The following is a 27,345-nucleotide window of genomic DNA, read 5'->3' on the forward strand; positions in this document are numbered from 1 at the left end:
ATACAGACGCTCTTGAAATTATTAGGTATTCTAATTTCTGAATACCTGATCATTGATTGACTAGGTACGATAGGGTGCAAAAATCCAATCAGTTTCTTGCAAAGTAATAAATTAACTGGTTGCACTTAAGACCTCGTGGTTACATGTCGTTTCTGTAATAGGCGAAAAACACCTACAAAAACAACAACATGACAACTAATGGTTCATAATTTCACCACTGTTTACAAATAATTCGTTGGGCTCAGTGACTACACTTTTGCTCGTTGATTGTATATCATATTAATCAACAGCGTTTGACAGGCGACTTCTCATAATGTCTTAGGACTTCAGTAGTTCAATACGACAGAGTGCTGTATTACTTACTATTTGTTCAACTCCAATTGAAGTCGCAAGTTGTCTTCAGAAGACTTCAAGTGCTGCCGTAACTCCTAGCTATTTGTACGATGTACCCCTAGTTATGTCTGTGTCGTGGCCAGATCTTAGAATTGATCATTTCATGAAATAGAATATCATTCGTTGACCACATCATGATTTAGTTTGGCCAGATCAATGGACACAAAACGTTAAACGATATGAGCACTTAAATGCATGATTACTTCATGATATGGCCAAACGTTGGCAATCATATCGTAAAATTAGTAACATTATCCAACGGTAGCGGCGCTGGTGTCGATTATATTTAAAACTTGATTGATATTATAATCGATGAATCAATTTAATTGTACAAGTTTCCATGTCGATAGTATCGATTAGGTAAATAATTTTTGACCTAAGAAATTAAACGACTATTCGCATTTTTGTTACACCACATAACATAGTCACCGCCTACATTAACGATATGGATGGATGGATCATTAAACGTTGACGTTTCAACGATATGGTCAACTTAAGTTGGCTATGTCATGAAATATGACCATTTCATGAAATGATCGATTGGGTGGAACACATCATGAAATGATCAATTCTAAAGTCTGGCCACGACATCTGTACCACTTAAAGCAAGACAGCGGCGGTAATTAATCAGCAGCTAAATCATTTATAGATATCAAAGGACTAGTTAGCGTGTTAATTATGACAGGGAATATAGTAGGTAGATACCTAATCCGTTTCAGAGCCATACATAACTCTTCCGTGAGGGTTAGCTATGGTTATGTTGGCATGTTAACACTTTTGATTACATTAACTAACTTAGTTAAAAGCGTATTTGACTACACGGGGCATACCTTAACTATTGATTACTTACCATATAAATTCTGTGATATTGCTACGACCATGTCACATTAACTTTTTTGACAAATTGAACTGTAAGTCTCACTAAATGTCAAATATGTTAGTGCGACAGAGCCCTAAAGTGGGTACATTATATTGCTCATGACTGTACGTACGTAAGTATGTACTTCCGTATATCTCAACTTTTATTTTGAGATGTGAAAGAAATAGTTGTGAAATATTTTTTTTTTTTTATATTTATTAAGTTGAAATAAGGACTATCCAGAATCCAGACTATGTTCCCCAAAAAGAAAAAAAACAATATAGACGGCGGTGTTCAGCTTTAACGTGATAATTACCTATTTTCTTATTACTCGGGTATATAATTATTCCAAAAAACAATATAATGGCAGAAACCAGCAGCGGCAAGTATAGAATTATGTTGCTACCTATATTGTTTATCTATATATAGATCACAATAATAATGGGTGGAAGATGTAATTGTGCTTAAGTGTAATAAAAATTTCATCATATTATACCCAAAAACAAAGATAAAAAATGCATATGTCCAATATCCATGATATTAGAAGATTAAACAAAGGAACATCTGTACAGCGCCATCTATATTGTTTTTGAAGAACGCAGCCTGCATAGTTCCTCATTAAATTGTAGGCATTTTGAGTGAAGAGATAATAAACGCTAATGATTTACAGGACGTGTTCTCGTTGTAGAGTCGGTAGCGATCAAATTAAGAATGTCTTAAAATGTCGCCACATCGAAGCAATTTGACATTTGCACATAAAAACGTAAATGCGCAATGCACACAAATGTCAAATAGCAATATTGCTTTTTTAGATGAATTACTTTGATGTAGCATTTTTAATCCCCCTGAACTCGTAAATTTTAAGGAACACTGCGAATTATTACATATGTGTATACGTGTTTATTCAGCTTTCAATTTGCTATTATAATAATACGTATAATATAGTCAAAGAATACATAATAGTATATATTATAGTGTGAGTCAGAAAGAAAAATATTTCCGGAGCCAAGCAAAATAAGAACAGATCGTGGGTCTTTTTACAAATGCACTTTAGAGTTTCAAGGTAAATAAACTAGAATGTAGGTAGGTATAATGTTCACCTGTAAACTCTACCGACATCGAGCCTCCTTTTTTTATAAGTACCTATTGCAAAAATCAAAAGGATTTTATTTACTAGGCAAAAAAGTACGTTCCATCCTATAAATACGACTGTAAAAAATGTACCTACTTTACTTCCTTGGTCGTAATTAAAAAATGTAATTACCATCCATTTAATTCAGTAGGTACCTAACTGAATTATTCATACCTTCGTGCTCTACTTCTAACTGCCAGTTCCAATTTTGTGACGAGTTCAATTTAAAAAAAAATGAAATGAACTTAATTTACATTTATGAGAATTTTATCCATCACAGTATCAATCGAAGAAGATCCACGATAGTAAAAAATATATAGGTGGTACCTATTTTCAATGATAAAAAAAAATTCGATGCCATTATGTAGAAAAAAAATTGTGAGTTTATGTATGTATGTTGAAGGGAACTTTAGCTAACAATAATGGGTAGTGTGTGGTACAGAAATAGATCTACGTACTTATCTACTATAATTTTATTATAGGAATAATCGAGTAGGTATTTAATCATAGGGGTATGTTACAATGTTGCTATATACGTGCTTTAAACGCAATATGTAAGTATCTACCTACATAAATGCCACGTGAATTTAGCATACCGTAATATATCTTGTTATTTTAATTTAGTTCAGATCCTTATAATGATTACTTACAAAGAATACAGGTACCTAGGTAAGTATCTCTTGAAATATTTTTAGAACGCGTTTCCTATAAAAACATTTTTCATGTACAAAAAGTATATCCTACTGCCATCTATGTTAAAATCATGCATACTAAATCATACAAAAATTCGCCAGCATTCCTCTAAACGAGTTCTTAAACATTACAATAGATGGCACTACTTTTCAAACAAACTGCGCTTGATAATAATAAATTAAATAACTGCATATCGAAAGCTGAATGAATTAATAAATGACGATTTTAACCACGGTCTATCTTCGGATTAGTCACATCTTCATTGATGGGTTTTAATCCTAGTACTAACGTTAGTACCGTAAGAAACCTGGAGTACTAGTCCTTGTTTGAACCTAGAATAAAGTATTTTTTTATACCAAGACGGATAAAATTATCTTTTTCGTAAATTGATTTTAGACACGTGACTAAACTTGTACCACATGAAGAAATAATAGATTCTGTCAAGGACCTTATTACCGCGATTTTCATCTGTTTCTTGCGCTAAAGATAGGTATGTACCTACGTACAGGGGAATCGTGAACGATGTTTGTACTTGTACGACCTTATAACTCTATTTGAACTTTAAAAGGTTCCTGTTTAAAAACATCCCGGTTTCTTATCCGTTATCTACTTACTAATTACAGAAGGGTTTGTTTGATCTATGAAATTGCATTAGGAATGGCCAAAAAACGTAGAAAGAAACAAAAGTGTACTTAAACATAACGGTCATCCCATTCGATTTGAATTTTAAAAGGTTCCTGGTTAAAAACATCCCGGTTTCTTATACGCTATCTACTTACTACAGAAGGGTTTGTTTCATCAATGAAATTGCATCAGGAATGGCCAAAAAAAAACGTAGAAAGAAACAAAAGTGTACTTACACATAACCGTCATCCCATTCGAAGTTGTCCATAAGACTCCACGCGAAGTACCCGTGGACATTGCTTTTGTCTACGTGAATGGCGTGCAATAAAGCATTCAAGTAATGTCCATAGTATGACACTCTGGCTTTATCGTCTACTCCACTAAAGTCTGCATATCCATTCTCCGTGACTATGATGGGTATGTTGTTGTATGTCTTCGTTATGTACTGCAGCAGACGCCTAAAGCCAAATGGCACCACCTGGAATTTGTAAAAGCGAAGGTTATAACAAAGTTATTCCGATCAATTTATTGCTTCATTTGTAAATTTAACTAAGTTTGTAACTTTAAACATGATACTGAACGAAGGATCAAAATATTTATATCCTACAAAATTTTAATGTAGATAGATCACTCTATGAATATTACTTATTGAAAATGTCCTCAAGCCAACAATATCTGTGCATCCTAATTAAATATCACGTGAGCCCAATTTCATATACCTAGAAAAGATAAAAAATATGTCAAGTAAAACCAAATAATAATAAGCACTCAACAATAATACCGTCATAAAATGAATAATTGCAGAGTTTAATACCACATTATAGTTGTCGCCGTTGGCAATGTTCTTACTTCATTATCTCTGGGACAACAATAGAGCCCGAAGATCTTAATAAACATTATTTCTATTATCTTTATAACATACCTTAAGCCAGTCAGAAGAGGACTTTGAAGGCCAGTTAGGATCTTGAACCCTAATGATGCCGACATCATTAGCATGCGATGGAATAGCACCAACTTCTTTATCGGCCATGCTGAGTAAATACGTAGTGTAATGATTAAGACCAAAGAAGTCAGCAGTGCCTCTAATGAAATCAACCTCGCTTGGAGTAAACTCTGGCAGACGAGATCGACTGTAGTTCTGCTTTTGGCTCTTCTGGCCAACCAACTTAATCAGTTCCGGAGGGTAGTTCCCTTCAGTCGAATATACAGGATGTGCGTACCAGCCCAACTGGAAACAAAAATCGTTGTCACTTAAAAGGATGATGAACACAAAGATTAAGCAAGGTCATACAATAATCAGCAAAAGGTTGAACATCAAGTATCGCATGAGGAAAGGACACGCCTCCCTCATTGTAAAAAATTACTCTTCATTCGTCCCACTTGCTATGGATGTCAAGGTAACCGCTTCTCAGCTAGATAGATATTATTTCAAAAATTTAACGCAATTTCGAAATATTTATGGACATCTTTAGTAACTCTGACAACTTGTATTATAATTTGGAAATCTTATCTGCGTATGTTTATCGATTGAGACACTTACATGGGTTGTCAAATACAAACGAGCAGCTTCAATGTCTTTTGTAGAATTCGTTTTAGGCTCAGCCCAGTTAGAATCCAAGGACATACCGATTTTACCTATAACAATTATAAAAATCTTGCATGGTCACAGAAAATTTGTTAATGTAAAAACATTCAATAAAGAGCGATAGTTACCTCCATACAATGGGCGATATTGTTTATCGAAGAGATGATAGACGTTAGCATGAGCCTTCAAAAGGTTATGGGTGCATAGATACTCGGCAATGCCGTGCCGGTTGAGAGCAGGCGCGCGGTAAGTACCGCCATAACCTTCCAAGCACGTTTGCATCGGTTCATTAAACGTTATCCAGTACTTCACCTTATCAGCAAAGTTTTTAAACAAAACATTAGCGTAGTCTGTGTAGTAATCGACTATATGAGCGTTCGTCCAACCACCAATATCTTGTAGCTTCTGGGGAAGGTCCCAATGGTATATCGTCACCATTGGCGTAATGTTGTACTTGACAAGTTCATCTATAAGATTTCTATAATACTGTATTCCTAATGGGTTGACCTCGTTCGCAAACCCAGTTGGTAGTACCCTCGGCCAGGATACGGAGAACCTGTAGATGTCGACTCCTAGTTCGCGGATCATTTCAACGTCTCTCTTGTAGAGATGGTATGAGTCGGCAGCGACGTCCGCATTCGAATGATCTTTGACGAAATTCGGGTTGTTGTGGACTAAGTGGTCCCATATACTCTCCGATTTACCTGAAAAAGCAAATCAAATTGTAAGTTTAATCAAAAGTATAAGTATAGTAGTAATAGTTTGTAGTTTAAAGGATGAAAAATATTCTTTAAACATTTTTCAAGCAAACTTAATTAATGTGTAAAGTTGGAGGCGTACCATCCTCGTTCCAGGCTCCCTCAATCTGTGCAGCTGCCGTCGACACGCCGAAGAGGAAGTCTTTTGGGAACGTGTAATTGCTTTTCGGCCCTCCTGACAAATATAATTGGGCATTTCTGCGGAAAAAATATATCTTGAATTAGTTGTCAGTAGCATAGCAAAAACTAACTCTAATTACTATTTTTGCTTCACTCATTTAGCGCGTATAATGTGTATCATTTCATTCATGTAGGCGGTGTCCATGCTATATGGTGTCCACATAGCATCCATGGACACCATGCATGCATTAGTAAAAACAATGCGAATAGTCGATTAATTTCTTAGGTTCAAAATTATTTACCTAATCAATACTATCGATATGGAAAATTATACAATTGGATTCATCGATTATAATGTCAAAGTTTTAAATATAATAAAACGCCAGCGCCACTAACGGTGGATAATGTTACAAATTTTACGATATGATTGCCACCGTTTCACCATATCATGAAGTAATCAATCATGCAGTTGCTCATGACGTTTTGTGTTCATTGATCTGGCTAGATTACATGATGATTTGGGCAACGAGTAATATTCTACTTCATGAAATAAAACCATTTCATGAAATGATCGAGCACATCATGAAATTATTAATTCTAAGATCTGGCCACGACATATTCACCACGTGCTGTCTGCGGCTTGAATATCATAGATACCAGATATCTTCGAGTGTTTCAATCTAGATTGTACAGTAGGTATCGATGCCAATTTTACGAATTGATATCTAAAGTATTTGTAGTTTATTTTTCACGTTTACCTTATATGCTGATTTTTATCTCATAGACGCATGTGAAACGCAAAAATTCGACGTCCATTAATAACGAAGTAAGTAGATAATTTTATTAGTGGAAGTGACGGTCAAATGTGTTAAACGACGCTTCAATGTTAATCGATTCAATACACTCGTAATTAAATTATCGACTTATTTTATTTTATAAGTCTGTACTTTTAGTATTTTTTATTAGTTTGTTCTAATTTTAAAAGTGGTAGCATTTAAACCTGCCTAACTATATTATACAGGCGGCAGCACAGTTTTAAGTTACTAAAATAATATAGTGAGTTAATTCTCTTTGTACGTTACTGCAGTAACGTAAAGTTTAGGTGTCATACAATAATAATACATCCAAGGAATACTTATAATTATAATTAAACATCTACCTACATAAAGCTTCACAAAAAATGTCGTAATCGCTGTGTATTTATTTAAATAGCATAGTCAATAAGTAATTAAGACTACTTTTAAACCAGTATTAAGTTGTCAACTAAGGTCGCAAGCAAGGTCAGAGCAGCAAGTGACAGACCATTGAACTAGGCCCATTTCGCAAGCTCAGTGTGAATAATAGCATCCGGCGGTGTATTTGAGGAGACATGTGATGTGACGGCATAGCAACCGACAGGTGATTTGTTGCCATATTCATCCTATTGCTACCTTGTATTATGAATATTATGATCATGTGGTCATAGAACCTGTATAGGTAGTGTTCTTGTAAGTACATAGATAATGGTTATGCCCATGACCTCTGTTGCAGACAACAGGACAGAGTAGTCGTAAGAAAACAAACTAAAAGACTTTTGGTTTTTGTATGTTTTTATTTTATGTATAGTGCCTAAAACACGTCCATTCACCCTCACCATCCTTCATTTGACTTCTTCATGAACATTTGTAAGTTTTTTAGTAGCTTGTAATATAAACCATGTGAGGTTCAAATTAGGCGTTGATAAATTTCATCATCATCTCCCTAGCATTATCCCGTTCTTTCACCGGGTCCGCTTACCTATCTAACCTTATTTGACAGGTCCGGTTTTTTCCAGAAGCAACTGCCTGTCTGACCTCCCAACCTGCGAAGGGAAAACTAGCCCAATACAGGTTAGATAACATACCTCCGAAAATGCATTTCTCGGGGATGTGGTAATCATGTGATAATAATTTATGATCCAAACATAAATTCGAAAACAAATTCGACAATTATTGGTTTAGGTCTGTGCTAAATTCGAACCTGCGACCTAAAGACAGACAGGCGTTGTACCAACTGGGCAACTAGGTGTTGATAATCATAATGATAAAAAAGGCATTATATACATTGTTTTAAGTTTAGGCGGTTACTATCATAATTAAAACACATAATAACGGGTTCTTACCGTATTTAAAGCAGGGATATGAGACTCCCCCCCAGGGATATGGGACTGTGAGTCTCATATCCCTGCTTTAAACGCGGTAAGAACCCGTTATTATGTGTTTTAATTAAAGGTATTATAGTATAAAATTATTAAATTAAATTAGAATTGCTGGCGAGCAGTAGGTATATGTACAGGGTGTTAGTGACATCGTAACGAATACTCAGAGGGATGATTCAGACCATGATTCTGAGTTAATATCAAGTGGAATTTTCCGTCGCAAAATTCACGTTATTTTTTTAGTTTTTTTAAATTATTTTCAATTCTATACTTTTGCGATGGAAAATTCCACTTGATATTAACTCAGAATAATCAGCTGAATCATCCCTCTCAGTATTCGTTACGATGTCACTTACACCCCATACAAGTACATACAGTAACCATACAAGTAGGTATGGGTGTTAGTGACACTGTAACGAATACTGAAGGGGGTGATTCAGACCATGATTCTGAGTCGATATCAAGTGGAATTTCCTGTCGGAGAATTCATGAAAATTTTAGAGCTTATTTAAATTATTTTCCGTTCCATACTTTTGCGACGGAAAATTCCACTTGATATCAACTCAGAATCATGGCCTGAATCATCCCTCAAAGTTTTCGTTACGATGTCACTAACACCCTGTATATACTATACACCACTGCCTACCTTCGCCATTGACGGATGGCTTGCGATTGCGGTAGAACGTTATCATTGATTTTGACACCTGTCGTTTAGGGTATTTTAAAGTATCGTAACTTTATTGTCGGAAAATTAAACAGACTACAGGTCACCTTCAAGAGATATAATAACACTAGCGACCCGCCCCGGCTACGCTCGGGTGCAATGCTGAGGAAAAAATGAAATTATTTACGACATCACTTTAAAAACCACAAAATTAACAGTATTTCTCCACTATTTAATGCATGTTATTATACGTATAAACCTTCCTCTTGAATCACTCTATCTATTAAAAAACCGCATCAAAATCCGTTGCGTAGTTTTAAAGATTTAAGCGTACATAGGGATATAGGGACAGAAAAAGCGACTTTGTTTTATACTATGTAGTGATAACTAAACAAATACACGAAATGATAAATGGCGTTGCTATGTATACCAAACAATTTCCACAAGTAGAAAATTACTGGTGTTAACGGCGACTTTACTTATCTCTAGATCGTAATTTAGACTTCCCGTATCTGTCTGTACCTAAATCAGATATATACTCGCACCGGAAAATAAAAACGACAGAGGGATCTCGCTTCCAACATGATGGATCACTTATAAGTTAAAAAAATGAGACGAATGAATAAATAAAAAACAAAAGTAAATTGGGCTGATCAGCGCCACCGTACGATTCGCCATATCCACTTTAGTACTTCGATATCAAAAGTGGTAGCGAGGTCTTTTCTGAATATTTGTAGCTCTGCCCAGCCTGTTAGGGATTACGGGCGTAAGTTTTTCAAACAAATCATAGAATACAGAATAATACTACGTATAGAACGGCAAAAATACTTTTACGTAGTTTTCAGTATAAGGCGACGTTATGCATAATTCTAGCTTAGGCAATCCTGGACTACTTCGCCGAAATAAAATCAAGCTTAATTAAGCAAAGATTAAGCTTAATATAAGTCTCTTGTAATAAATAATGCCACCGAGCAGACTAATAGGTATATGTAACAATTTAAAAATAATTACTTGGAAGTTATTTAACTCATAAATGTGAATACCTACCTAATATATGTGAATAGCTTGCCTAATGTCACGTTATACAATTTACATGGAGCTATTTGTTTAGCCGTTTGTAATACAGAATCATTTAGTGCCCATAGAAATCGCGAGCCAGTCTCTTTCAAAAATTGTCTCACAAATTTCAACCTTGCGAATTGAGCAATACAGTCTGGCTAATAGAGAAAGTGCAAAAAAACCGTTAAGACTTAGACCACAGAATAAATAATAGTACTACTTAGACTGCAAAAATAGATGACTACTCCTGTCAGTCAAATAAGAATTGCAAATAATAAGCAAGAGAAAGTCTAATCAAGTATTTAATTGTACTGAACAAATAATAGTGTTCAAACCAAGCACAAAGGCAACTTTCCCAATTTTAATTACTTTTTTTAATAAAGGTTCCTAACTCTATTGTGTAACGGACATTCACATCGTTAAATAATATACTTATGGTATTCAATACTAAACCATTGTTAAACTAAACGCTACAGGTACACCTGTAAGTAAATTAAAATTATACTTGCTCCTTGTTCGAGACGGTTTACAGTGTAGTCTACGTCTTATGCTCCAGCATCGTCAATAAGGAGCTTCGTATAATTGAGACAGAACTTCATTTACAGGTAAGTTCGTTTAATTTCGTAAGTAGATAACAATCATTATTTCACAATATTTTCAGACCGCGTCGATGTATTTTGACTACACCACACCACAATGCAAACTTTCAAAAATATCAATAATATCCAATGTTACACACATTTTTAAATATCGATTATACGACGGAATAGAAGAAGGTTGAAAAGGTTCTAACGCGCATTTTGTATGAGAACCGCTGTCGCCGATTCAACCCCACTCTCTTTTACTACTTACTAATCCTGCAAACAAATAAGAACAATAGCTCTACTGCTTCTCAAATTCCATAGCCACTTTAGCGGCAATGTATATTTTATATGATACGCTGCAATTATATGATTACTTTACGTAAAATACTACATACAAAAGTATTTTTTGGGAAATAGTCGACCATACTAAGGTTTTTAGCCTTCCGTGATAAGGAGGCATCTCCGTGAATGATAGTTATATTTGATATTTTCCCTGCGGGTTATATAATGCAAAAGACGACCTTTTAATATACTATCGTAGAGCTCCGTGTGTCGTAAAGTTTGCGGACGAGTGGAGTGTAAAGTTAAAGTATGAAACTATTGGGCCTTTCCAACCTCTTTCTTCCATTCCGTGGATTATACAGTAGTTATTAAGTGACAATGAAAGATAGAGATGAAAGAAAGATGAATTTAGTTTCATAGGTAGATACCATTGTTTTGTTAGGTACTTACTTATAAATGTAAAATTATAGGATACGATTTACATTTATAATTACATATAAGTAAACTGTTTTTTAAACAATTAAATCGTTAGCATTCGATAACATTGCTAATCTGCATATGTCAACGTAATAATTACATTTTGCATACATAAACTAATGCCTATTTCCCACCGAGTAAGTAGATATTATAGAATTCAATTTGCTTCGATCCTGATTCCTGACACACTTCTCTTGCTTCCTCCACATTCATCAATCGTTTCATACACGCACGCCGATTCAGAGTAGATCGTACTGAACCTTTTCTAAAAATATCTCCAATTTGGTCAATGAACGTCCTACTAGGTCTTCCTCTGGCAGCCGTACCAGCAACCTTTACTTTATAACTATGTTTTAATTGATTGAATTATAGGCATAAAGTAAATGACGGGCATTTTGACAACTGACAACCTGTCACATCTTAGAAGGCTAATGCTGCATTTTGTAATTAAAGAGTTAATGACTGACGACCTTAGTAGAGATTAGAGGCATACACATGCATAACATATATAAGATCATGTCTATTTCTCATCGGAGTAGGCAGAGACCATGGAATATCATTTACTACTATTCGGATACACCACTTTCGTTTCTTCCGCTCTCATTTCCACCCTTTTGCGACTCCATGCAAGCTCACCGGTTTAGAGCCGGTTATTACAAGCATGTATACAAGAGTACTGAGAATAATTCCTGTAACTGTTTATTTACTGTGTACTATTCTCCTACAGCGATCTGGAGGTCCGGGTTTGATTCCTGGTGGGGACATTGTCAAAATCACTTTGTTAGACTGCCCTTTGTTTGGTAAAGACTTTACAGGCTTGAATCACGTGATTGTCGAAAAAAAATAAGATGATTCCGTGCTTCGGAGGGCACGGTACTCCGTTGTCCCGGCTATTAACCGTTAAAACACCTCCACCAACCTGCAGTGGAGCAGCGTGGTGGAGTATGCTCCATACCTCCTCCGGTCGGTTGAGAGGACGCCTGTGCCCAGTAGCGGGACGTATATAGGCTGTTTATGTTTATTTATGTATGTGTACTATTCTACCTATATTTATATACTTGAACACTTGTTTTAGTGCGTTCAAGTCAGCAATTATATCGGCACGCAGTCAACAATATCGCAAAACTATGTCATTGTCGGCACCAAGATATTTCCGCAAGGAAAACCTTCAGAAAGTACGGGCGCCTTATTGAGACAACGGAAAGCGAATTACTTGTAGGTTAACTTTGTAGATACTAATTATGTGAAAAAATTTGGGAGAATTGGTTAAGTATAAGGACTTGAAGTTAATAAGTTGCATAATGAAAGAAGCAAGGTTGATAGTGCTATTTTTTTTTCTTTTGTTAAGGGAGCTTACGGCATTATTTACACAAGAACAAGTAAAGGCCAATTACAAGCTACCAACAATAGTACCTTATGATTTTGCAGGGAAGTTCTTAATTGATAGAGTTGATAAGGTGAAAGAAAATTACGGGCAATAACGTTTTATATACCTACTTACCAAGTTTTATCGTCGTATACAGTTTGTTAATAGAGAGAAAATCGGATCGAAGATAAATTATAAAATGCTAATCTAGAAATAAAAGCCAGTCTACGATGACCAAAAATCAATCGCATTTTACTTTTCGAATTATTTTCGAATTTTATTTATGAATTAAGTAACGATGAGTACGACGTTTGACCGTTTTTATTGATGGCGCCACAGGACAGTATTTCCCTACCAACTCAAAAGAAAACTTTCGTTTTGACGTTTCGTTAAAAGTATTTCATTTGACTATATTGTCCAGTACCCTATTCTTGAGCTGATAATGCAAATTTATTTTTTGTTTACGTTTCGACCTAGTAAAAATACTAGAAGTAAATTGTCATATCAATAACAATTATAAACATTAACAAACCTTATATTTAAATTCCTAACCGACCATTAAAATTCCCGTTTAATATTCCCCGAAGTCTAGTTTACATAAAACTGAATAGAGTTAACCTAATTTCTTTATTAACTCCACAAGCTCACAATCTACATTGCTTTTTGATTATTAAGATATACTTACTGTTACAATAAGGCTGCCTGTTGTGTTTTTTATGCACAATAAAGTATATTTATCTTATACATAGAGCAACAGCGTATATTTTTAGCTTTTCGTGAATTTTCTTAAAATATTAGTGACTTTTAATCATTAGAATCTCCATCAACAACTACTGAAAGATAATATATAGAGATCTTAAAACATCAAAAACCAAAAGTGTTGTAACTTAACAATAATATTTTTTTTATTCAGGTAAGAAGATCCATGTATTGTTAATGTAATTTTTATTTCATTTGTAGGTCATCATAATAAACAAGAGACGTATGTTTAGAGTATGAGCATGTAGAGAGATTATAACAAGCCATTATTATTGTTCTAACAACATAATAAATACATGATATAACCCTAAAGATAAATTTTACGATTGGTATTATTTATTTAGTATTTTATTATCTTGCACATGATTGTTGCACTTCTAAATACATCACTAAAATGTAAATTAATAACAGAGGCTACTTGGTTGTGTAGTACCGGTAGCCATTCATCTATAATGATGAAGGGCGGTTTCAGATGGGGGTCATGAAATAGGCGACAGGTTTGGATTCTCTACGGAGGTTTTCAGCAACATGGAGGAAACCCCTCAATGATGATGCTCCGGCAACATAGTTACAGTTTATAAGTGAATATATTTTTTGTCGAATGCGTTATCCGTCTAAAATTACTGCAGTATCTTAGTACCTGTATAGCCTAGGAAAAGTATCTGCAGGAAAAACCTCGCAACAGGACCGTAGAAGTTCTTAAACTTCTTGTCTCTCCTTCTTCTGTTTGAATCCAAATTGAAAAAGGAATGTCTTCCGCATGAAAGGAATATTTTGTTTTCTTAGGTATCAACGTCATCACGAAACCTTGTTACGTTCACCCTGCCGGCTATTCTGCAGACTGATTAGCGTTCTCTACCTCATCCAATATCACTTATTAGCAGGTAAGACAGTTTTTAGAATTGATAATAACTACAATTAGTACCAGAAGTTACTAGAGCCTCGATTTTATGTAACAAAATGTAATATAGGTACTTATAAGTTTGTAGTCTTCATGAGAAGTTGTAAACAAATTAATATTAATATGGAGTCATACCGTGAAGAAGAACTTTGTCTTACAATTGTTTTTAGAAACAATAGTTACCGGTTAGAATAGAAGAGCTCACGTGGTTAGTGATGATAAAATCGTAGATAAAACTTCAAACAACGTACTTATTTTACATATTTAACCACACTCTTCTGTCAATGTGGATAAAATGTTAAGAGTACAAATAATTAGGTCCAGATTTATTTACGAGACTTATGACAAATGGAGAGCGCTAAGGGCTGTCACCCTTAAGACAATATGCCTGAGGATGCCCAGTTGGGTGCGAACTTCGGCCCAGGGTGGCATCTGAGAGGATTATATTTGAAAGGATTAATCGACCCTAGTGGGGCGATAGCGATAAGCACTGAATGAGGGGAAATGAGGGGTCCAGAAGTGTTTGCTGTCGCAAGTTGATTGGCTGTAGATTGGTTTATTGGCTAGAGTACGTCCTTCGGGCGTCGAAGCTTTTCAATACCGTCACCAAGTGGGATGTATTCCGAAGCCGCAACTACCACTGGGTTCAGTGCAGAAGCCGAATTGAGTCGTGTCCTAGTTTCTAGATAAATTATGAAAATCTGATTACTAAATAAAGACAGATGTAAAATTAAAACACATAATAACGGGTTCTTACCGCGTTTAAATGGGGATATGAGACTCCCGAATGTTATTATGTGTTTTAATTATGATAATAACGGCGTAAACTTAAAACAATGTACAGATGTAAAAGTTGCGAAAAACGTTTTCTTTTTTCTATTTAACTTATTTATGAATTTTAATCAAGAAAAAGTAACAATAAGTCCGACATTTTATCACGTTTTCGAATGCTTTTACATAGAAATTCCATAGTAATTTTGTGTTTTGACGTTTACTAAAAAGTAACTGATTTGACTAGGTAATTGGAAACTAGCCTATTTTAGCGACATAAGTAGAGTTTTTTTTTTTTAATTTAAGTACCTATATATGTGTGTGAGAGTGAAACACGGCCGTCTCACCCACCTCCTGTCAACCAACCACAAGTTTTGTAAGTATATCTCCAATCTTTTCTACTCCACGTGTTTATTTTTTGTTAGTAGACAGTTTTTTGCTGTCTTATTACGCAGTCAAAAATTATGAATACGTTTTCACCATTCTTAATAGTTTTTGTTGCAGTAATCAACTTCACAAAAACTTCGATCAAACGCAGATAGAGAAGTCGTTTGACAGTTGCAGACATTTGTTTGTGGTTGGCTATTGATGTAATAAATAAAACTCGTAATAGTCTTAGAAACAATCACCAAAGTTTGGCAATAATGTCGCGGTCAAAAAGTAAGGCGATGGGGTAATTTGAGTACACTATGTGACAATCAAGCAATTTTTTTTCGTGTTTACTGAAGATATTCCTGACACATAAAATACTAGCCGTAATGACATTCAGAATAATCCTACAAAGTCATGTAGTTTTAGTACATTGACTGGGTTAAAAAAAACATGAGAAGATCCTCCGTCAAACCAAGATAATAATTCATCACAAAAAGATCGACCGTAGCACAAAAAACCTTCCCAGAATGAAGATGTATCCTAATTTTAATAACAATGCGACGCAATTTTGCAAATTAAGTATTCAGGTAATTTATAATATATTTACATGATGGACTAATGTTATGGGCGATAGGCTGATCCCTTATCACCATAAGGTTCATCGTATCCAGCTTACGATAACGTATCAACAGTGGCTGCAAGTTGTCTTTGATTGCTTGTGGCTCTGCCCACCCCATTAGGGATTACGGGCGTGAGTTTATGTATGTATGTGTATAATATATTTACTTTTTTTATTCATATTATCAACAAAATCGTCAAAAAATAAGACAAATATAGTGATGATCGTAAATTACGTACTAAGGCGGACACTTTGGCTAAAACTAGTAGTATTATTACGTTGCGAAAATAATATTCAACAATCAAGATCCGTTAACTTTTTTCATCTCATTGGTCTGGGCTCTGTCTGGGTCAAATTATAAAGCCTTTATTTGCTTCCAGTGGCTTTATAAGCCTTTAGAATATTTTTATTACGTGTCACTTTTATTTCATTCCAAATCCAAATCAAAATATTTATGTGCGCTAGTTGTAACCCAATAATAACATGTTACGTAGTAACTGTTACCTAATCTGTGCTATTATTTTTTATTAAACATTTGAAAAAACATTAAGTACTGCCATTTGACATTTGTTGACATTGCATTTATTAAGTAATAATAATAATAATAAAACACTTTGTTACACACAAATTCACAATACATTTACAGGATAAACTTATTTTAAGGTGGGCAAAGGCAGCTTTATCGCTAACTTTTATATGCGCAAAGGTCTAAATTTCAATATTGCTTTTTTAGATGAATTGCTTTGGTTTTGGTAAGAATATTGTCGTCACGTGCTTTCAACCCTCTTTGAACTCAAGTGGGGCGACATGGGTTCCGCGTCGTTCGCCGCGCGACTTATATCAATAATTGACGTAGCAAAAATGCCTATGCTGTCTATAAACGTCGTACGGTTAGTAATCGAAACCCTAACTATCATTCGAGCCGCGCGCGAACCTGTGTCGCGGGTCCTAACGTTTTTATTTTACTGACTTATTGGAGATTTGCCGTAAATGACATTAACTACTTGGCCGGACAAATGGGGGCACTGAGGACTCTCACCCGGTACAACATTTAGGACAACAGGCCTGAAAGTGCCATCTGAAAATAGAGGGTCGATGGCGATAAGCGCTGAATGAGGGAATTCGTCGACCACGCCGACGTGGTCCCTAATGTGAATGCTTGGCGTTTGATAATAACGATCATGGACTTCCCATTATAGCCGTGTTTTTACCGTAAACTTAAATAATTAAACCTCCTTGCAACAATTAAATACAATTATGTTGTTTAAAGTCTTTGATAAAAAGAATATTATAGGTGGTTTAATTGAATATATTATACGAACCTAACTTTATTCCAAGATCAGGTAACTTATCGCACCAATTAAATTATATTTTTGTTTATGTACTTACCTGTTTTTCAGGATAATTGAAAATTTTGAGAAATAAATTAACTAACACTAAAACTAAAATTAATTACATAAATGTTTACTTACCCATTACAAATAATAACTAATAATAACAGCATAAATAAAGAATTCTTCGCCTCCATTTTTCAGGATTTAACACTACTTACTAATATTTTAATAATAATATCACTTTTTATATCACTGTGGAATGGTAATTTAAATATATTTAATACAGTTTAACTAAAGTTCTGTGCATGGCTACAATGTTAGAGTGGAGGAAAAGGATCATTGAGCGAGACTTGCGCAAGAGTTGAAGGTCTGTTTTGAATACGTGTAGCTCGCGCGGGCAACCACCGCGCACTGTGCGTCTGCGACGCTCAACACAACACAAGTCTACAATGACTCTACAAAGGAGCAGTGCAGCCAATTGTCGCTGATAAGCCTCAGTGTCACCCCACCAGTCTCCAAAGTGGCTGATAGCAAGTCAGGTCAAGTATTGCAAAAGAAATTGTCGCGCACGACAAAGGCTATCCCCAAATTCGTAATCTCCTTTCCAAACTAGTCGAGCAAATTAAACAAGGAACCAAATTATATCGACGTCCAACCCACACCGCTGCATTTCAAGGCCTAAAACGATAGTGGTCAAATCAATGATTATTATTATACTGTTCACGCAATTTATGGATAGTTATGTCGTAAATTGCCCAAACTATCGTCATTATTATTACGAGATGTATTCTGTTATTACTTATATCAAATATAAACATTGTTGCAAGTAATTAGGTACAATTTAATAAAATCCTATATCTAGATTACAGACGTGAGTTATCTTTTGTTTAAATACAAAGAATGATAAATTATCAAAATTGATAAAGTAGTATTGTTAGAGCTTGTTAATATCTGCGCGGCTGTATGGATAAGATAATGAATTATACACATATTATATTTAACGCCTATGATGCCAGTTGGGTTGATAGAGTCGCAAGTTGTCTGAAGACAACTTGCAGCCACCGTTCCAGACTCCTCGTGGTATTCGGCCTAAACTAGATATGACATGACCGCTGTGATGATTACCACCCTCAACTCTATCTATTGAGGGAATCAGCTTGCTTTGCGTTGGTCCCGGTTACTACTTACTGATGTAAGTTAGTAGTCTTTACATGAGCCATGTCAGGGGACGTTGGCGGCTCAATAATAACCCTGACACCAGGATTGAAGGGGTTGGTAATTCACCTCACAACCCACACGATAGATAGATAGAACAGCTTGCTTCAGCTTTCAGAACCCCGTTACCGACCCCGCTGCACGGTTGACGATATCGCTCCTAGCCTTTTATCTCCAACATCTCCCTCAAGCCTGTTACCTATTGAGTGAGCTCTAACCCCCAAGGCATAGGTACCTATCTCCAATAAGTCACGTCAAAAATGAATATTACCATAGCCTTTAACTATCACTTATTCATTCATTATTGACGTCAGGCTGCTATTATGTGACTTTATAGGTAACATTTATGTATGCTGTTTTAATGAATTAATTATAAAAATATAATTAATGACTGCCACAGCACATTAAAAGGCAGCAAGACCAAGAGGTCTGGCTCTACACTACAATACAAACTCTGATGGGCATTCGGAAACATATTATTTTTTCGCATTGATAGTTCAAAATCAAATCAAATATATTTCAACAACTACTCGACCGTGCACACTGTGTCGTCCATGGCTTTGTGGTCGTGAAGCGTGTATGAATGCACGTTAGCAGTTGGGGCATTGTTTGTGATGAGGCTCTCTAGCATATTCCCCTAGAATAGCTAGGGGAATATGCTGGAGAGCCTCTTGGAGAGCCCCAGTAGTCTTACCGTGTAGTCTTACAAGTTGAACTACTCACTGGGAATTTTGTCTATATTGCACCTGCAGCCTACCACCTGCAAAGGAGAAGATGCCTAGATTAGGTATGTAGATGAATTTTCGAATGTACCGTGTTACTTAATTTATAAAAAAAACCTGCTTGAACCCTTCATTGGTCTAAATTCTGTCTCTGCACACACTCACTTGTATGTGTCGAGTCATAGGAAATCTTTGTGTCGTGGGCAGCTATTTATTATTATTGTTATTTTATATTCGTATACTACATAATTATTTAATATTCGTACGCTATATAGATATAGTCAAGCGATGGATTTTTTGTGTAACACAATATATTATTTAAGATATTTTGTAGCACTCTAGAGCGAATTTATTTCATTTCTTTGTTTACTTTCCCACAGGCTGTCAGAAACCAACAAGTTTGGAAATTATGAATAAAAAGTTAGACTTATACCAACAATTACAAGAAGGGAAACAAATTGTTTTGGACATATCTTCAGGAATAGTGTAAATACAACTTATTAAAGTCATTATCGAGGGCAAAATTGAAGGAAAAGAGAAAAGGTAACAAGAACTTCATTCGACAGCATAGATCAACTAATGGGCGTAACAGGGACAAATGGTTGCTGACCTCCGGGATGGAGATGCCACATGAAGAAGAAGGCCGTCAAAAAAGACCAATCGCCTATTGTCGCGATCCTGGCACTTTTTTCCTCAATCCACTGTTATTATACACGAATTGTACTTAGAGGTATATCTAACACATAACCTGCACGTGCATTCCGTTGTTTGTTAATTATTTCGTATTTAGAACTCAATTAAAAGTCGTTAATATACAATAAACTTAGGCATCATAAATTAGTCAAGATATGAAACCATTATCAAAATATAATACTAACTGGTTCTTCAAAATGATGTTAATTAGGAAAACATTAAACTTAAATATTTGTTTTTCAAACGATTGCCTGTTGAGTCAACAAGATCGATTCTCTGAATAAATTTTGCCATAATTTATGAAAATTGTTGCACCTAATAATAATAAATTAAATAAGTAACATAAAACATTTTCCCCACAAACTTGCGTAACGGAATGACGTCAGGGATTTACCCGAGCACCACAGAAAGTGTCTTAACGAGTGCACGTTGTGTCACAAATTGGTCACAGCTAGTGATGGGCAGGGAAAGAAAAAATTGGGTGGGAAAGAAAAAATATCGGGAAAATATGGGAAAATAAAATAAACACCCGAAAAATTCCCGAATCATGGGAAAATATTTTTTATTTAATTATTTTTAATCTTATTATTATTCGTATGTCGTTTCCATGTCTCGGGTCGGGTCTGTCATGGAGTCCCGGACTTTTGGAAGGCGTGCGTGGGGCCGAAGCCAACACGTAGAGGCCCCTTAAGACAATTTACTGTAAATGTGTTGTGACACCAACCGGCGATTATCCCTGTATGCACTATGGGAGTGCACCCAAAGACAATCCCTGGTTCCTGTAGGACTATTGCAGATTTTGGGAACAAAAGGAACTGGGCTATTGGGTTGGGGGTTAGTGAACCTATATACTGGGGCTATGGGGGACTATGGCGCCTGCTCGACCAATGTTAATAACAGAGATACATTGGGCAGGCGGTGACTCGTCACTCACTGGTTGGGCCACCTATCTAGCCGACGCCGACGCGACTGGACGGCAAGGCAGCAACATGGTTGTGAGCATCTCAGCGTGTCAAGAGGTGTACACCGCTTTCTGCGAGGCGGTTCACCCGCCTTACCAACTCGCGACTTATGCATCTTTCACTTCCACCCTGCGAGCGTATAGCTCTAACGCCCCACTCTGGCTGGCCAATGAAGGCAAGCCAGAGGTGAGAGTCCTGCGGCCCCCGCTAAGGTCCATTCCGGCCAGCCAGTACTGTCACCATCTTTGTTGTTCTTCTTTGGACTCTCTCTAGTAGTGCAATGTCCTTCAGATAGTAAAGTCTCCATATTTGAAACCCATGTTCTAACAGCTTCTTCTTCTTCTATCGTGTGGGTTTTGAGGCGAATTACTAACCTCATCAACCCTGGTGTCAGGGTTACTATTGAGCCGCCAAAGGCCCCTGACATGACTCATTTATAACGACTACGTACTTACACAGTAAGTAGTAACCGGGACCAACGGCTTAACGTGCCTTCCGAAGCACGGATCGTCTTACTTTCGGACAATCAGGTGATCAGCCTGTAATGTCCTAACCAAACTAGGGACCACAAAGTAATTTTTGTGATATGTCCCCACTGGGAATCGAACCCAGGACCTCCGGATCGTGAGTCCAACGCTCAACCACTGGACCACGGAGGCGTTCTAACAGCGGTCTGACGTAAGTAAGTTTTGTAAAGCCTAAGAAACAATTCCGTATCTATATGATAAAAAGCTTTTCTATTTATGTATAAGAGGGAGTTCTCCTTCTTAGTGATTCCAATAATGTGTTCGTCCCACTTTAGATTATGTGTTATCGTTATGCCAAGGTCCTTTTGTTTTTTAACACACTCGAGAGGTTTTGAGTCAATGGTGTAACTCAACGTGGGGTGGTTACTGCCAACATGCAACACAGTGCATTTGTCTACGTTTAATGTGATTAGCCAATCTCGGGTCCAAGCAATTACTCTATCAAGATCATCTTGGATTATATTATGGCTAATAAGTGGATTCCCCGTTATTTTCGTGTCATCTGCAAAGAGTGATATATCAGACATGATACCATGTTTAAGATCTGTAAGGTAGATACTGAATAAAATAGGTCCTAACACCGATCCCTGCGGCACACCGCTGAGGACTTTTCTGGGAACAGAGTATGATTCTCCGATGCGCACAGAGAATGTGCGATTTGACAGGAAGTCTTCAATACACTTCACGACATTGCCTCTGATTCCAAAGGGCTCTAATTTAGCAATCAATGGTGTGACAGGAACTCGATCAAAAGCTTTTTCATAGTCCAAGTAAATAATATCTGTAGGTATTCGTGCCTCCCAATTTCTTGCACAAAACCATGTTGCTCCTCGATGATGACATTCTCTCGTGCCAAAAGCATCCTATATATCCTATAATATGTAGATATCTTTGCATGGAATTATTAAAATCGAAAATTCCATTCAAAATATATTACAAAGGAGATCATCTGCTTTCCATACTTTGGCCGGCCCAAATTTGAAAGTGCCGGTCAGAGAAAAAAAATGTGTCAAACCTTTCGAGTAGATTGTTCTGAACATTTTTTACTATGACACCAGACGTGTATGACCATTAGTTTGGCTTTAATTGGATTTTAAAAATCTCGACTTTTCATACATTATGTAAAAAATAATATTATGTCCGTTGGGAAAAAGAGGTATACAGGCGTATTACAAAGGACCGTTAGAACATTTATTAGTATGGCGCCAAACTTCTATGACCATTATTTGGACTTTCAGTTTTGGTTAATATGTTAAAATGCCGGCCATCGAAAAAAATACGTCGAATCTGTCTAATAGTTGCTTCTCAATATTTTTTAATAACACCAAACATCTATGACCATTATTTTGACTTTTATTGGAATTTACGTTTTAGTTTAAATATGAAAAATGCCGACCAGCAAAAATATCATGTTGAGAGTATCGAGTAGATGTCTGTTAACATTTTTTTCTATAGCGCCAAACTTGTATGACCATTAGTTTGGCTTTTAGTGTATTTTAAAAATCTTGATTTCTTATTTATTTTGTATGAAAATAAAGTGCTTTGGGTAAAAAATGCGGTACGGCGGATTACAAAGGACCTTTAGAACATTTAATATTCTGGCGCAAAACATTTTTGACCGTTATCTTGACTTTTTATTCGTCTCTCTTTCCGTTTTGGTTCAAATGGGAAAATGTCAGCCAGCGAAACAAAATAAGTCAAATCTTTTGGTAAACGACTTGAACGACGTATTTTTACTATACTACCAAATGTCGACTTTGGCTTTTATTGGACTTTTTAAAAAAACTTTTTTTTATACATTTTAACAATGACAACAAGCAGAGCTTTCCCAATGACTAGTTATTAGTCAGACAAATACTTTGTGTTTTTGTTTTGTGTGTTGTTAGGTGAACTTCTATATTAATACTATCTGATTTTAGATATGAAGTTGGCTGTAGTTTTTGCATTCGACTCAACGTTACGGCCTAAGTTTAGGTTGAATTATGGTATTGATTCACCTTGACCGTAAATGATTACCACCCTCCAAAGATAAGCTTGCCATCTAGTGACGAAACTCGTATTTTGGCATGACGTCTGAAGTATCTGTTAGGGAAAACAGGAGTCGGGTAGTTGTACTTTGCAAGTATGCCTATCACAATGTCCTGGTGCTACTCGGCCGATAACATAGTAGGTACCTCTATCACCCCACTGTTTATTCCTTGTATACACTTTTCTTTTAAAAAAGTAGTTTCTTAAGCGTGTATCACCATCAGGTAAGGTAGTGGTCAAACGCAAACCTATTTTTCAAAAGACGACCACCATATTACGCCTTTAGCAAGACAGTTCCATTATCACTAGATAAAACTTTTTTTTTGATTTTTGGAAAATCGAATTAAGTTCATAATATTGGTCATAGTCGTTTAATGCCATAGTAATAAACATTCTGACGATCCTTTAAATAACGCGCCTGTTATATTTTATTTTTATACAAAATGAATCAAAAATCAAGTTTTTTTTAAATCCAACAAAAGCCAAACAATTAATGGTCAAAATACATGTTTTTGTCATAGTGAATAATGTTTACAGGTATCTTCTCGATAGCTTTGACATGTGTTTTTTGCTGACCAGCACTTTTCACACAGAAACTATAACGTAAAGTCCAACAAAAGTCAAAATAATGGTCAATGACGTTTGGTGCCCTAATAATAAATGGTCAAATGGATAAGTTCTAACGGGATATACAAATATTGTTTCATGGCCGGCACTTCACATTTTCACCAAAAATGTATGAAAATTCAGTTTTTTTTATTAATTATTGACCCTACAGCTTTGGTGCCATAGTAATAAATGCTCAGACGGATAAGTTCTAAGTATAATATCATTATTGTTACTTGGCCGGCACTTTACATTTTCACCAAAAATGTATGAAAAATACAGTTTTTTAAAATCGAATAAAACCGAAGATATTGTCCCTACAGCTTTGGTGCCATAGTAATAAATGCTCATATGGATAAGATCTAACGGAATATAGCAAAATTATTTTTTGGCCGGCACTTTAACTTCTGGGCCGAAATCCGATGATCTCCTTTACATTTTTTAAGAGTTCATACGACACTACGACAGAAGATAAATTGGGCATAAGTAGGCATACATTATATTTAAATGGTCTTTGTTGGAAATCCTTACTTTTAATACAAATATATGCGATAAAAAATATTTTCCCTTGAAATGGGAATTTTTCGGGTTTTTTCCCTCAGAATTGGGAAAATTCCCAAAACGCGGGAATTTTCCGGGTAAGAACCCAACACTAGTCACAGCCATGGTACGCATGTTGGAAATTATCCTGTGGCATGCAGGTAATCACAGGTTACCAAAGTTTTCCTCTTATTTTAGTATTTGATACTATACTTACTGATCAATTCTTGTACTTTTTACACCTAGTATTAAAGTATTCGATCACAGACAAATAGAAAAAGTTAAGCAAGTATGTATACTTGTTCTTTTTTGACTTGACTTTTAGTTGATTTGCCGCTACTTGGACAGACAAGTAAATTATATTTAGCGCATGTAGTATCACAGTACGTACAAGTTGACTAACATTTACTTGACAACAAAAAAAAAATACGGTCGAATTGAGAACCTCCTCCTTTTTTGAAATCGGTAAAAACGCCTAAAAAAGAGATGATGAAAACCTCCTATCAGTCAACCGAGACTCAAATAAATATAACAATGGAATATTATTCCTATTCAATTCAGAGGCGGGGAACTAATACGTAGTGAATTTATTTTCTTTGCGGGGCACGGTAATGTACGTAGTGTAATTAATATAAGTAAGTGCATAGATTTAGATTTTATTCACGCGACAAATTTTCATAACGACAGACTCAAAAAGACGGAAATTGTAAAATTTCAACTCTCTCTCGCTTTAGTTAAGAGCTGCGCTCTTGTCGGTGGAGTAATCGCCATTCCTCTCTCTCTTCTTCCTGCCAAATCCTTCACCTCCTGATTCGACACGACCTGCACCTTTTCTTTAATTTGTTTCATCATTGTTCTCCTAAAAAATGATAACACAAAAAAGCCTGCTAAAACCCATGAGTAGGTAATAAGGTAGTAAAGAAATGTAAATTACGTTTTTTGTGTTTTGTGAAGGAAAAGAACTACGCGTACTTCGTCATCTAACATCGAACATATTACCGTGTATACAGCTGTTAGTGACATTATAACCATGATTCTGAGTTGATAATGTTGATATCAAATGAATTTTCGAGTCGAAAAATTCATGACAACATACTTTAGCGACGGAAAATTCTACTTGATATCAACTCATAATTATGGTCTGAATCATCTCTCAAAGTTTTCGTTACAATGTCAGTAATATTTGGCATTTATAATTATACCTAGCTACCTAACACGGATATGTAATATACGTAAATCGTAAACCGGTAAAACAAAAAAGAAAGCGATTAATAACTTTGCGAACCTTTACCATGCAAATATGTGTCTAGAGTCTAGACCGGTTTCTGTTTTACCTGCGAGACAAGTGCAAATACCTATAGCCTAAAAATAGGCACAATATTGGCCCCGATTCCTGCAGACACCGCCTAATTTTATTTTAAGTTATATCCGTCATTTTCATATCCGTCGAAAAGGAAAGGGACGGATGATTCACAGCTCTTAATTTTAGGAAGAATGAGTAAATGAACGTGTCAGGTTATTGACTGATGTAAAATTTTTAGACGGTTGGTTTAGATTTGTGCTTAAAATTGACGTGTGTTCCATAAATTTTATGCTTGTCGATTACCCGTCCCTTTCCTTTTCGGCGGATAAGAAAATGACAGATATAACTTAAAATAAAATTAGATGGTATTTACAGGAATTAGCACCAATGTATTCCTTAAATAACAGACTTGTAATAATGTCTTTTAATTTACATACTTAACAATCTAGATGGCGGTTTTGGATATGAATACATTATATCCACAAAAAGAAACATGTTAAAAACGCTCATTTCCTCAAAGATCTGCAATGTGTTAATTCGAGCCCTGGATCTAGATCTGAAGTCTACCTCCCCTCAATCAACCAGAAGAAAAATTAAGCAAGCTGCCCCACGCCGCCCACATATTATTATGATCTAAATAATATAGAAACGGAATAAAATAAACAACTGAACTACGACTATACTTACGTGGAATTCTAGTAATTAGGTTGGTAGCGTAGGTTGTCCAAAAGTTTACGGTCCTCGGTCACACTTCTCTTTCCCTTGATCTAAATATAACTTACATACCTACCTACCCACCTAGGTATTATATATATAGAACAAGTAACTTGGATATCGCAAATTGGTACATTATTTATATGACAATGTACTTTAAATAAATAAGTAAACTGGTAGAAGCTGTGTAAACAATATTCGTACTCTACAAAGTTTGAGCTGTAATTTTACATCTCTTTTGTAAAGTAAGTGTGTATTGCGACATTTCCAATGCGTCGTCTAGTGCATGAAAGAAGGACTTAAGTATATTTTTATTATATATTAAGATATTTATATTTTCATACGGATATATTATAGGTAAGTAGATCTATTCATTACTAATTGCATGTGGGATAGCCTTATCTAGTTCTTTCTTCTACATATAGGTAGGTATTGTACAGTAGGTATATATAATATTATATATAGAACCAAACAAATAATTGGAAAACTACTAGCAAGGATTGAAAA

At 35.6% G+C, this 27,345-nt stretch overlaps 1 protein-coding gene across 1 annotated transcript in view; it reads right to left on the reverse strand.

Annotated features, from left to right (window-relative positions):
- The window catches only part of LOC126377064 (myrosinase 1-like), a 19,514-nt gene extending 1,545 nt beyond the window's left edge, over window positions 1–17,969 (reverse strand). Inside the window, exons 1-6 of the mRNA XM_050024701.1 lie at window positions 17,667–17,969; window positions 6,127–6,242; window positions 5,415–5,990; window positions 5,242–5,336; window positions 4,624–4,929; window positions 3,938–4,179 (exon numbers count right to left, since the gene is read on the reverse strand). Of these exons, the coding sequence (XP_049880658.1) occupies window positions 3,938–4,179; window positions 4,624–4,929; window positions 5,242–5,336; window positions 5,415–5,990; window positions 6,127–6,242; window positions 17,667–17,722 (1,391 nt within the window). The 5' untranslated portion in view covers window positions 17,723–17,969. The remainder of the gene's footprint in view (window positions 1–3,937; window positions 4,180–4,623; window positions 4,930–5,241; window positions 5,337–5,414; window positions 5,991–6,126; window positions 6,243–17,666) is intronic.
- Window positions 17,970–27,345: the final 9,376 nt, after the last annotated feature.

This window comes from Pectinophora gossypiella, chromosome 2 (assembly GCF_024362695.1).
Source record: "Pectinophora gossypiella chromosome 2, ilPecGoss1.1, whole genome shotgun sequence".
NCBI classification, from domain to species: domain Eukaryota; kingdom Metazoa; phylum Arthropoda; class Insecta; order Lepidoptera; family Gelechiidae; genus Pectinophora; species Pectinophora gossypiella.